Below are 13,943 nucleotides of genomic sequence, written 5' to 3' on the forward strand. Positions count from 1 at the left end.
CTTCCGGGGGGCACCCCACAGGGGAGGATGGGAGCCCTCGGGGCGGGGGACCTGACCCTGACTCGGCTGCTGCCTGCCTCTGTCAGGGACAGAAAGCTACGTTTTTATTTGGGGGTTAGCCTGTCACATAATCTAAACATAAGGGGCCAAGAAAATGAGACAAACGTAGTGAGTTAATCAAGTGACCACGGCTAAATCTGAAACATACAGAGCACTAACTTAAATTCACAATTTAAAAAAAGAAGTTACCAGTTTACACTAACTTGCTAAAGCAAGTATCGGCACTTAACAGATATTTAATTTCCTAGAACCAAGAACGGATAACCTCCACGTGTGAAACTGGAAAACTATTACGAATCACTGAAAGCAAAGGGGAGGGAACCCAGTTCCTACGGTTTGCTCTCTGAGCGGCACGCCGCGCTCACCTCTGGCTTCACGGCCCAATGACCTTCAACCTTCACGTGCCATAGCTCACGTGGGGCTCGAGACACTCTATTTACTGACGCAAACACTGCGACTCAGCGGGGTTAAGGAACTGGTCCGAGGCCACACTGTTAAAAAGCAGTGGCGTTTGGCCTGGCCCACCGGTGCAGGCGGGCAGTGGTTATGCTAGAGCAGCTCTACATTCATGCGTTCTGTCGTCCAAGCCTCCTTAACCATAGTTACAGTTGGTACCGTACCTGTTAGGTAAAAGTTACCTGTTGGTACCTGTTGGTACTGTACCTCCATTTTTACAGGCGGGGAAGCTGCAGGTTGGGGAAGATCTGTAACGTGCCAGGCCCCATGGCTAAACAAGCTGGGATCTGAACACAAGCCTGTTTCACCTCCTGCTCCCCAGACCAGGGACCCCCACGCGGTGCAGGGGTGTGAGGAGAGAGACACACGTGTCCCACACAGAGGCGGGAAGGCCGAGCCGAGACTTACTCTGCAACAGCTCACTAGTTAGGTTCAAGGTTTCCTTCGGGGACACGCTTGCTGTAGCACCAGTGCCTGATTTCTGCGTTTTTACTCGACTCTTCTTACCCATTTTCTGACTACGGAGAAGAAAAAGAAAAAACAAAGAGAAAAGCATTACATTTCCAAAGAACAAAACTGAGTAATGAAACGTGGCACAGCAGTGGCTCAACCTTGAGACATTAAGATCTTACCTCACAGGTGCCATATCCTGAAGTTTCCTTCCAGAAAAAGCAACGTGTAACAAATACTAGTATTTGGAGGCACTCAAATGTGAAAAAAAAAATCTGCTTTGTAGTCTCTGGAAGAAAAGTTCGTTCCTTTTCACCTACAAAAACTATAGTAGAAGCAAGTTTTACTCCAGAATTTTTTTCAAATTACGTAGACTTCATTGTATATCCTAGTATTCTGTGATACTACAGAGATAAAAGTTACATCTACATTCATGTATCACAAACTATCACATGGCCACAAAAACCTATATATTCTCTCCTCCCTCTGCTTTAAAAGAATAATTTCCCATAAAGAGTAACTATGTCGGACTTCCCTGGTGGCGCAGTGGTTAAGAATCCGCCTGCCAACACAGGGGACAGGGGTTCAAGCCCTGGTCCAGGAAGATCCCACATGCTGTGGAGCAGCTAAGACCGTGAGCCGCAACTACTGAGCCCACGTGCTGCAACTACTGAAGCCCGCATTCCTAGAGCCTGTGCTCTGCAACAAGAGAAGCCACTGCAATGAGAGGCCTGCGCACCACAACAAAGAATAGCCCCCGCTCTCCGCAACTAGAGAAAACCCACGTGCAGCAGCGAAGACCCAATGCAGCCAAAAAATTAAATAAATGAATAAATAAATTTTAAAAAAAAAGAGTAACTATATCATAAGCAACAGATTAGACTCTCTAGACAAATGCTGAAGATATTTTAGAGATCAAAGAAACTTCAGAGAGCTAATTCAATTCCTTAATCTCGTTTCAAGGAAAATCCGAAGTACCTTGCCCAGGGTTTCACAGGAAGTCGATGGCAGACCCTACCCTCGAAAGAGGTCTCCACTACCTCCCAGTCTGGCACTTCAACCACGCTGGAGCCCTCAATGGTCTAACAAAGAAGAAATGGCCAGGATATGCCACAAGCAGACGAGACAGTGGGACAGGGGATGCACCGATGGACACTGGGCAGAGATGTTATAACATCTGTCTGAAAACAGTTTATAGCAGTGGGTCAGGAGATGTGTCTTGAAGAAAGAAAGGGACTGGGATGTATGAAGAAAGGGTGGGCAACTCAAAGGCAGGGCAGGAATGAGGGAAGCACATGGCAGGGCAGGGGGCACAGCACCCCAGCTGGAGAGGTCTCTGTGGGGAGCGGTGGGAAAGAGGACCCCCAGCTGCAGGCGGGCTGCAACTGTTGCCTGAGGACTTTGATCTGAGCATTCCTCCTAAGACAGAAGCGCTTGAGGATGACAACCCAGGAAGACGGAGAGAGATCCCCCCAGAGAAGCGACTGGAGCCATCCACACACTAATGAATACCACACACCACGATGACGCTCCACGGAGCCCTCGCCAAGAAGCTACAATTAATCTCAAGGGAGAACCAAAAGGCAAACTCTGACCTACTTGTTTTTTACAAAGAGAAATGACTATTGCAGTGTGGAGAGCTGTAATGGGACAAAAGGTTGAAAATGCATATTCTCCCACAGTCTAGCTGATCACTGATTCCACGGCAATGACTCCACGCAAATACAGGCCATGCTAAAACAACAGAAAATAGCATTCTATTAAAGGGCTATCTTATGTAGCTTCTCTGACGCGTCTGATGCATGAAGTGTACTCTGTAACTTACGTATCTAAAAAGCCTTCTAAAACACAAGAGTGGAACATATAGTGCCAGGCACCCTGGAACAAAAGCGAACAGGTAACAATACCTAACACTTCGGCAGCAAAGAGAATTAGTTATTTTGAGATCAAAAGAAGAAGGGGAAAAAAAAAAAAAGTGTGGGGTGGGGGGAGCAGGCGGAGGAGTGGTTTAAGCACCTTTCCTTAAACTCAAGGACTAAACGAGAAGGAAGCTCCCGTGTTTACTCGCTCACGGCTGAGAGCCCTGGACAGAGCACCTGCCGCTCTTCTCTGCACCGGGCCCTCTCCACATCTTCCAACGGCATCTCTGCGGAGGACCACTGAACTTGACCTGAAAACAACTAAGACTACCAGTAAGCCTGGAAAGTAGGGCTTTAATCACACTTCCAAATATAGCTTGGCAGGAAGAACTGTGAAGCCCGCCGTCAGAGATGGGCTTGCCGGCCTCTCCCTGCCAGCGTGACCTTCTGTGTGTTAGGCGCCAAACAACTCAAAAACGTCACTCCGATAGGAACTCCAAGACCCTCCCCACCTCTTAGCAGCCTGGGGCACAGTGAACCCAAGGCAGCCGCACCCCCCCGCCCGTCAGTCCCCCCAGCGTGAGGACCCGAGGGCTACGAAACAGGCTTCTTCACTCTGCCTGCAGCCCCTTTCCCCTCCCCACCCCAAGTCTTCCCTCAGGAATCCCTCCAACTCCCATCACTCTCTGGCATCTAGATACCTGTCCTGAGGTAACAATCGTTAATTAAAACAGCAGCAGTAGTGACCCTGTGTGCAGTCCTTAACCTCTGCCAAGCACTGGGCTAAGATCATCTCTTCATTTGATCTTCCCGGACACTCTAATCAGTAGGTATTAGCCTCATCTTTTAGATGACAGTCTCAAAAAAGGTGAAGCCCTCCACCTCTGTCCAAGGTTAGAGGTGCCGTTAGAACTCAGGTCTGCCTGCCTCTAAAGCCTGTGCTCGGCCACTGCCGCACTGCTTCTGTGACACGGAGAGCAAAAGCACAGGGCTCTGCAGGGAGCAGGAGGGCGGACAGGTCTTCCAGACCCGACACCAACAACATCCGGCCAAGCGGGAACACCCCTGAGGATCTCAGGCCACCTGCTCGTCTTGAATTCACCTCTTGCTTAGACTGTAAGTGTCCCGCGTTCTCCCTGCCCAAGCCCACCCTTGCCGCTTAAATCTGCCCCCACTGAGTAACAGAGACAGATATACCACACAGGTGAAACTTCAAAACACATCAGGAAATTAGCACCTGGGAGAGCAGCTGTTCTTGAACCTCATACACATGAAATTATACAACATGCAGGCTTCTTTTGCTCAACACGAGGTCTTTCCACGGCTCTAAGGTGACACCCCACCTCCCCAGCACAGTCCTCAGGGCCCTTTACTGCTTCACCCCATGTTCCTTGCCCGGCTTTATTCTTCCCATCACCCCTTACACAACACAGCTCTAGGATTTGCTCTTGTTCTCCCCTTTTTCTGAAATAAAGCTACCTTCTGCTACCCCTGTCTCCTCCTTGCAAAATTTTTCACATACTCAGTCAGAAAGTCCCCCATGGCCTTGAGGAAATTCTGGGCTCCTCCATGCTGCCCTCACTTCCATGCAAATCAGTAAGAACGGGTCAAGTTCAAGGTGATTAACAGATGCTAAAGGCTGGCTTACCTTGAGATCAGTCTTTTGGAATTCTCTTTGGACTGTTTCCCTCCCACAGGGATATAAGCCCTAAAGAGAGAAAGCAGCTTGCCCAGGTTAGACAGTAAGAATCTTCCAGTAGGCATTAACTCGCTTCTCAATTGAGGGGTAGGGAGATGGCTGTCCTTGTCCCCAGGGGATGTACCTCCCTGGGGTACAGGATCCTAGGTCCAGACCAGCTCTTAATCTGTTCTACCCAGAAACCGGGTTGACAGTGACCTCACCCAGGAAAGCCTCCAGTCACCTGGACCCACTCTGTCCCAGAGCTCCTAATTACTCAGCCCCCAGCGCACTGAATCAGAGGCATGTCCTCAAGCCTTAAGTGTGTACTTGAAGAACTAACGCTTCTGGAGGACGGGGGTTCTCTGTACCCAGTTCTATGGCCCAGCAGCCGTTCTTCTGAACTTTACAGCCATCAATGTCTATAAGATTCATTTGCCTCTGGATTCAACATGGTTTGGCACCAATTCTTCTTGTACTTGTGTGACACCCTACCTAAAAGTACCTCAAAGGCGGTAGCCCCGCATTTACTTCTTTTCACCCCACAAAGCATCAGGCCCTCCTGCCACCCTTTGCCAGCTCCCTCAGCCCTCGGCCCCATGCCATCCCCTGATCCCACGCTCCCTCTTCTCTGCGGCCTACGTGCCTTCAGCCCTTGGTGAAGGTGTCTGAGTCTTGACTCAAACCCCAGCTCACCGACGGCCCCCTCCCCACTCCACACCCTGCAGAGCTCAGCCCTGGAGCTTCCACGGCCTCACGCGCTGTAGGTGACATCATTTACGTGCCTACCTCACCCACTGGTGTGCGTTTCTGTCTTGTGGCAGAAAAAACCCAAAGCTTCCATTTCTAAATTATCTGTAGGGTCTAGTATGGTGCCACGGACACAGTTGAGGGTCAAATATTTGTTGAATGAAGGAAAATCTTATTTGAATTTACTAGTGTTACCTACGGGTAAGATTTATTTCCCATCACGATAGTAAGATTATACAGCAAGGAACCATTTTGATATATTCTCCCACCAGTGACAGAACAGTAGCCAAAATGAGACATTTACTTAATACTTAACTACTACTTCTAAGAACTAGGATGACTCTTAAAAGTCAAAACATAAATTTATACATATAAACTTCACATTTAAAAAATAGTTTCCTTTGGGAAACCGTAGTTTGTTGTTAGAAAAGCTTTAAGATATTAAATTTCATAAAAGAATCTCTCCAATAAACACAAACTGAATTTTTAAATTGTTTTTGGTCTCTTAGAAAACAACCAAGCAGGAATAAGTCCGTTTCCAATAGAAATGGAAGAGTGCGACTCAAGCACGACTTCAAGCTCCGGGGGCACTTGTGACTGGGGGCACGAGCATCTGTACGGCTCTCTGCGCTGGCCAGACATGTTTCCGCCACAGCCTGCAGAGGCCAGTGGTGACCACTGGCATGGCAGGGGGCTCAGGCATGGCTATGACTTGGCCAAGAGCCCACAGCCAACAAGCAGCAGACCTACGGCTTCAACCTGAAACCCTGTGTTACGTCCAGCACATTCGCAACTAAACAAGGTCTCCTGCATCCACGTGCCAGGACCACACCAGCCGCTGCAGAAGACGACCACAGCCAGATGAGGGACAGCCAGCCCTGCGGGCCTCAAGGATGAGGAGGTGAGGACCCAGGACTCAGCCTGGATAACTCCTAAAATGTGCGGGCAAAGTAACCAAACAGAGAGGGGTAAGGAATAAAGTACAGGTAAAGAAGAAGGACTAGATGTTAAGATTCAGTCTGAGAAAGTGTTAGAATCCAGGCTGAGTGGTTTCCTAAACTCAACCTCCTTCTGCCTTTTTTAGCTAACAAAGATTTCCCCAACTTCATGGATTTAAAATAACTACCTACCCTGTTCACTTATGATTCAAAAACTTGTTACATACAACGAATAATTTTCATTGTGAGTTCAGCTGAATCCGGGGCTAGATTCCAAGTTTCAACAAATGAAAGAGCCGAATAGGTTTCCTGAACATTCTTAGTGCTCTCAGTGGAAAAACACTACCTATTAGTTTAATTCATCAACTTCCTACAAAGACCAAATATTTATCTTAAATATTTATTTCAAATATGTATATTAGAAAAATACAAAGATGTGCTAAATTAGATATGTGTATGCACACACAAAGTTAAATTCCAAATTTTAGCCAAAGGTACAATGCTAAATGAAAGATTTTTTTCCCCCAAAGTTTAGATCGAAAGCAGGTATAATTTCCAAATTCTTAATGAATTATCTGGGGGAAACAAATATACAGTAAAAAAAGGACTTAAACAATACTTAAGACAAAAGAAAATAATACGTAGAAAAGCAATAGGATTGACAGGCAAAAGGATTCTACAGTAAACAATTATAGTGACAGTCCTTCAAAGGAAGGGGCATCTATAAAAAGAAACAGCAAAGCTAAGAGTTCCACACATATCTACATTGCTTCACCAAGATATTTTAAAAATCTACAAAATCCTCAAAATCTGGCTCTTTATAACACCATAAACTTTTTAGCAAGTCCATCAACAATCTCTCCACCTAAGAGATACAACAAACTTTAGAAAACAGTAAAATAGATAGCATATTCAATTATTATTTAAATTGCTGACTAATATGCAAGTGTCATCTGTAATCAACAACCACTTCTGACCAGTGAAGTGATTCTTTCACACATAATCTGCCTAGGTGAGGAGAAATAAGAACACAGTGCATTTAAGGAATTTGGTTGATGGGGTGGTGGGCGTGGTGAGGGGGACACTTAACCCATTTTTACAAAGTATACTTCACACCTACCGAACAGACTGAGATGGAATTCAGCTGTGTGGGTTTTTTTTTCTTTCCCCCAAAAATTCTAAACGGAAAGAATGTATATTTGCGATATTCTTGAGTTGCTTTCAATTAAATACAACTAGAATAAACATTTTTGATTATACTTATTTGGTAATTTACCCAGAAAACCTTAGCTCAAACCCAGCATCTGTTTTTCAATGTATGCTGCATCTTCCCAACCTTACAGCTGGTTTGACTAAGGGAGAGAATGGTCCTAGGGCTTCCTCCCACCTCAGGCTCCCAGCTGTAAATGGACTTGAAGGGAGTGTGAAGCCTGCCTAATCTTTTGGAGGAAGAAAAGAATCTCACTAAAATACTTCGCAGACCATTAGGATCAGATTACTACATTCTGAATTAAATACACAAACTACAGGATGATGGCCTAGGAAAATGAAAGCACTCCCAAATTGAAAAGCATTTAACTAAGTTCTCTCTCCTACACAACTGATGAAGCATACATGGTCCTTGCGTTGGTACCATGTTAACTGAAATACTGGAAACACCTCTCTTTGCACAGTAGCAGGATCTAGTAACAGGGTCAAGCCTTACTAACTTATCCAGGTTCAAGTGGCTAACTAGCACCCATCATTCCAATCTCTATCAAAGGAGACGCTGATGTGTCACAGCTCAAAAGTACCAAGAAGTCAGGGCAAGCAGACAGGCAAGATGGTGGAATTAATTTCAACTCAGTAGCTACATACATACCAAGATGAATGTAGACCTATAAGCTGCATGTAATTACAATTTCAATCTTTATACAGAAAATCTGAGCTGTCATATATACATATATAGATAGATATGTAGATAGATATAGATATACACAAACTTGAGATTTAAACTTGCTTTCTACAATGTTTTTGATATATTTCCACTAATACACATGATAATTTTAGAGATGCTTAAACCATCTTTGATTGACTTTTCAATACGTAATAGTCTTAGTTTTAAACTGCTATTGAATTAAGTTGTAAATACACTTAAAATGAGGCTCCTATTTAAAGGAAGTTGCAAAAAAAACTCTTCATAAAGCAAAGAATCATTCAGTATCATGAATAACCATTTCCTATTATAGCTTTCTAAAAGAAAAATGTTAAGGGTGAAGGAACAGCTAGCTATAATGTGTCAAGAAATTACTTTCAAACCACCCACATTCCTCCCATAAGGATTCTAGATTCTAGAATTGTGGAACGTCAGGTTTGGAAGAGACCTCTGGGGCTATCTGTGTTAATCCTCAAGCCTGAACATCTTTAAAATAAAGATATCTAATGTTATGTTGCAGGTATGGTTATCAAAGTGCTTTGCTCTCCACTGCCAAATTCAACCCAAGGAGATGAGTCCCCAACTTACCGTGGTTCACGTTAGGATATTTCAACTTAAATACAGATGGTGCAAGCGCATACACATTCAGTAGAAACCCTGAATTTTTATCTTTTCCCAGGCTAGTGATATGCAGTGCGATACCCTCTGGTGACGCTGGGCAGTGGCGACAAGCCTCAGCTCCCCGCAGGTTACACGGAGCATGAGGGTAAACAACGAACACACTTACAACCCTTCTGAACAGACAGCCATTCTGTTTTTCACTTTCAGTACAGTGTTCAAAAAATAACATGAGATATTCAACACTTTATTATAAAACAGGCTTTGTGTTAGATGATTTTGCGCAACTGTAGGCAAATTAAGTGTTCTGAGCGCTTTTAAGGTCGGCTAGGCTAAGCTGTGATGTTTGGTACATTAGGTATGTTAAATGCATTTTCGACAATGATATTTTCAACATGCTGTCAGGATGTAACCCCATCATAACTCGAGGAAGATCAGTATAGCTAACACTGCCTTACTCTTCTACCAGCCAAGTGAACGAGTGAATTCATGCTTGCATTCAGTGCACATTTCTTGAGTATCTAATATGAAATGCAGCGATAAGTGAGACGTGGTCCCAAAGTCTTGAGGATAAGGTGGTAACCAACTACACCCTTTGTTACGTAAACTGACCTTCAGCCAGATACATGTGCTACATTAAACAACTGAGTTTTGGAACCTAAATGCAATTATTCATGCTGTCACGTTGTTTGTTTCTGGGCTGTTGAACCTGTGTGTGCCCTGGGGCAGGGCCCCAACATGACCGTCTTCATCATAACTGCATCACCAGGCATTTCCTATATCAGGAACTGAGGTAAGCATTTTACACACTAGACAAAGAAAGATATTATGCCCACTTTACAGATGAAAAAGCCGAAGTTTAGTGAGGTTAATAAATTTATGCAGCATGACAGACAGTTGGTAGCAGAGTCTCATCAGCACAGCTCGATGTCAAATGTCACTGATGCCCAACAGTATTTCATGGATTCAGTGCAAAACCAACCCCCTTAGAGAGGCTCTGAAGGTTCATTATCTCTGAAATTCAAAATAACAGTATTCCTTTGCAGTTGTAAAACATACCATGTAAAGCTTTTACCCCTCTGGCCTTTTAAAACTATAGAGTCATTACGCTGGCCTTGTCCAAAAACAAAGGAGTGGCCTCAGCTTAAATTTGGGACATGAACAAAACTTCCAAATTTTATGATAAAGGCAACTTTCATGAGTATTTTTCAACACTAACCCTTACTTTCTCTTAACTGTGCTTAACAGAAAACTATTGATACTGAAGAGTCAGGCCTATTTTCTGAGATTGAAACCTTTAAACCACTTGGTCATAGAATTTTTAGACCTTGTTATGTTCTAATGAACTGTATCGTAAACAAAGTGGAAAGTGAAATTCAGGATGGTAGATAGGTAATAGGGCTAAAATACTGCATACTTATTAAGAGCTCTATGTAGACACCTGCTTATCTAATTCTCTAGACAATTTTTTAGTCCTTCTAAAAAATAGTGAAAGCACTTTTTCCTGCCCTGTCCCTCTGCCCCCCCATCCCTCTGTACCCCTATTATTCAGCCTACGCATGTAAGAGGTTAAAATTTTACTCTGGCTTGGTAATCACTATCACTCAGCTCCCTTTCAAAATCTTAACTTCAGAGCTGGACTTGTCTTCCACTGCCAGTCAAGAGTGTTTGGACTTATCTTGGTTATTAATTAACTTTTACTTGGAAAGGACCTGAATAAGAAAAAAATTTTCAAAGTCTTAACTTTGGTATTTGAATTTTATAATCATTTGGAATCATTTTTCTTCCATTCAAATATACTTCAGGTGAAAACTGTCAATAGCTGTGTTTGTACCTCTGGTTTTACAATCTGTTTACTTCTACACCTAGAAGAAACTCCCAAATGGAAATGGAGTCTACACAGCTAATCTCTGGCTTGAGTTACTGAATGAACTTAACAACAAAAAGGATTCTGTTAATCAATTTTTTTCCCATAAGACTATTAAAATGACTTAAAAAAAAAAAAACAAGTCTCAACTCCTTTGTAATAAAATAAATATAAAATGTGTATTAATATTTTGTTAGAAATTTATTTTTACTTTGAGAATATGATGTAAATTATATTTGCAGATCAAAATATTTAACAATCTCCAATTTTATGAGTAGGAAAATGAGATGACATAAGGAAATCCAACGTACAGAAGTCAATTTTGCCAAGTAAGGTACACTTGTATATGCAACAAAAGTGAAAACCAGAAAAATTTTAAAGCAAGGAATCCTTAATCTGACAACCTTTAGTGCTTAAATATGACTCAGAATGAACTGATACCCAAGATAATCACTTCTTCAACTGTAGCAAGAAAAAAAGGATGCAGAGCAAATCAAAATATTCTTTCTGATAAATTAATGGGCCCAAATATAATTCTTGTTCATTGAGAAAACAAATTAACTGGCCACAAGCAACTTCCAAAGTACCATAAGAATAAAGATATATTCACTCTTCAGTATTCTGTTAAAAATGTTTAATGCCATAGTAATAAATGACTCCATTTCCTTTGTGTGGGAACAAAATCTAGGTTCCACTCCGAGGACTGACGTACACGAAGAGAAAACACACTTGGAAACTCTTCCTCCCTACTCCTCACAGAAGCCAGAGAAGACAAACCAGTTTCTAAAGATAAAAAAAAACCTCCCAGTGATAGATATTCATCAAACTACACCAAAAAAGATACAGTATTATTAGTTACATTTCTAAAAGCTACTGCAGATTAGTGATAAGAAAAAAGGAGACTATGTAATTCAAACATTTTGAGAGATTTGGAAAGCTTCAAACTAAACTGACATCTAGTAAAAAGAAAGAGAAACCCTGAGCCAGGAGGTAAGGTTTTCACTCATATTTTTACTAAAATTCCACACGCCACAAAGTAGGTACCTGGTTTCCACTGAATTCAGTGATTATCTGCTAAATATTTACTGCGAGCAGACTCCAGCATACTGTAGATACTCTCCTCCAGCTGTTGTCTCCTTTGCCATTCTCTTCTGGATCAGGAGAGCGGCAAGTTTTAAGGAAACGGTTGTGACCAGTTATCAGAGCTCTCAGAACAAAACAGTTTTCCAGGGGTTGAACTTTAGAATGGAAAACTATTTCAGTACAACCTTCACAGCTCTCTCAGTTTCCAGTGGCTGGCTTCTAAAGCAAAGGTTTAGTCGTCACTGAAAACGTGGCCAAAGTGTTCAGCAAGTGTTACTTTCTTCCTGACAATCTTACTGCACTCCTATCGACAGAACTGAACAGAAACTTTCATTTCTACAGCACACGTAGACATAAATGTTTTAATCTGCGAGTCCAACACCATTCCTATTCCAGGGATCATTGGAGAAGAGATGAGAAGCAGCAACCATGTTACTCGTTCAGACTAGAGTTTCATTTCAGACATTAAGTTACAATTTTGAATATATATAAAAGAGGGCAGACAGGAAGGGGGGTAGCAGAAGGAAAACCCAGGCCGTTGGGGCCCAATAACAAGCTGTTCTGCGGCTCTCTGAGAACTCGGCTTTTCAAATTACTTTCCTAGGCCGGAGAAAAACTCCTTTAAATGCTGGAGCTTTTCCAAACTATCAATCACAGCAGCCCCAGCAACTAATTTGCTAAGATGAGACTGCATACATAGTAGACTGTATGGACACAATATATCGTGGTTCAAATAAGTCTTGCCAAATTTTAAGGGTACAGAGGAAAGCTGCTTTTATTTTGCTACATTCTTAAGTTAAATTCATTCACTTAAAATGGTAAGAAAAACCTTTCCAAAATTATTTCTGGTTCCTTCAGTTTTGAAATAGCAGTGGGGTCATTTTGGAGAAGAAAATCGGGGAGGAAGAGGTTATCATCTACGCATGGTAAAATTCAAACTTTTCAGTGTCCAGTTCTGCCGAACGCATACAGCTGTTGTAACCACACCACAACCAAGCTCTGTGCAGATCCGTCACTAAAGGGTTAACTCTTCGGAGGCTCTTAAAAGCAAAATTCACCTGTCAACATACTTTAAAAAGGATTTTTTCTTTCGAAACATCACCTCCTTCGTTTGGAAATGCAAAACATCACCTCCTTCATTTAGGATCCCAAGTGATCCTACACCAGTAAACACACGGCAGGGGTAAGCACCCCCCTCCCCCGCAGCAAGTGGCGCCCAACGCTAATCGGCTCCTCCCCCGCCCACCCCCACCCCCACCCCCACCCCGAGTAGAAACTGGGGATAGAGGATACACAGTTGCATCGCCAGGCTGGAGCCACGAGGAGGAAGAGTTTGATGCTGGAATGACAAACTCCGAAGCACTGAATTCTTCTCCCTAGTAGGGCACGGAGCGTGGGGAAGATGGCCAGGGCGCGTGGGAAGAAACATGACCTATTTTCAACGACTGTTTTTATAACTGGAAAGTGAGGGAGAGAAGCAGGGGCTAGTCCCCGAGCACCCCCGAGGGCACCTGAGGTTTGGAGAGAGGAACATGAAAGCCACACCGTCCTCGCCTAAGCAGCAGAGTGACGACGGGAGGGAGGGAGGAAGGAAACGGGTGCGCGAGCCGGCCCCACGCAGAGCCGAGCCGACGAGAGCGAGAGGGATCGACCCCGGCCCCACCCGGTGGGTGCCGAGGGGCCGGGCGCTCCCTGCACCTGCTGCCACCTCTGAGCGGGCAGAGCGGGGAACGGAGCTTCGGCCGCCGGGAAGGGACGCTGGGCAGCGGTGAGCGCGCCCCCGCCCCAGGAGGGCCGGAGGGCAGAGGCCGTGCGGCGCCCTCCGACCTCGCCTGGCTCCCGGCACCCAGCCCTGCCCGCCGGGCCCCAGGGCGCACACCGATCCCTGCACCCTGGGCCCAGAGCGGCCGGCGGGGCGCGGGCCGGACCACGGCCGAGGGGCGCCGGCCGGGATTGGGGGCAGCCTCGCAGCACTCCGGGCGGGGCGGGGGGGAGGTGCGACACGAGTCTGCCCGGCGGGCCGCGCGCGCGCGCGCGCGCGGAGGGGCCGCCGCCGGCACTCACCTGCCCGCTTGCCCCTTCGCGCAGCGGCGGCGGCGCCACACTCCGCCGGGACTCGCAGTCCACCTCAACCAAGCCCCAGGCGGCGGCGGCGGCGGCGGCCGGACAGGAGGGGGCGGGACAGCTGCCTGAGACGGCCCCGCCGCCGCGGCCCAACCCGGTTCCGCCCGCCCCAGGCCCTGCCCCCGAGCCGCCGCCGCCGCCGCCC

The 13,943-nt window shown here is 45.2% G+C and overlaps 1 protein-coding gene across 6 annotated transcripts in view; it reads right to left on the bottom strand.

Moving 5' to 3' along the window:
• SETD3 (SET domain containing 3, actin N3(tau)-histidine methyltransferase) overlaps positions 1-13,867 on the bottom strand; it is a 71,268-nt gene extending 57,401 nt beyond the window's left edge. Inside the window, exons 1-5 of one of the 6 annotated variants that reach the window (XM_059914972.1) lie at positions 13,739-13,867; positions 12,968-13,050; positions 11,636-11,742; positions 1,149-1,291; positions 925-1,034 (exon numbers count right to left, since the gene is read on the bottom strand). In XM_059914972.1, the coding sequence (XP_059770955.1) occupies positions 925-1,034; positions 1,149-1,162 (124 nt within the window). In that variant the 5' untranslated portion in view covers positions 1,163-1,291; positions 11,636-11,742; positions 12,968-13,050; positions 13,739-13,867. Of the gene's footprint in view, positions 1-924; positions 1,035-1,148; positions 1,292-4,473; positions 4,492-11,635; positions 11,743-12,967; positions 13,051-13,738 lie in introns of those variants that run through there. The other 5 variants (XM_059914967.1, XM_059914971.1, XM_059914968.1 and 2 more) reach the window with 5 other exon arrangements.
• Positions 13,868-13,943: the final 76 nt, after the last annotated feature.

The sequence above is a fragment of the Balaenoptera ricei genome, chromosome 2, assembly GCF_028023285.1.
Source record: "Balaenoptera ricei isolate mBalRic1 chromosome 2, mBalRic1.hap2, whole genome shotgun sequence".
Taxonomy (NCBI): Eukaryota; Metazoa; Chordata; class Mammalia; order Artiodactyla; family Balaenopteridae; genus Balaenoptera; species Balaenoptera ricei.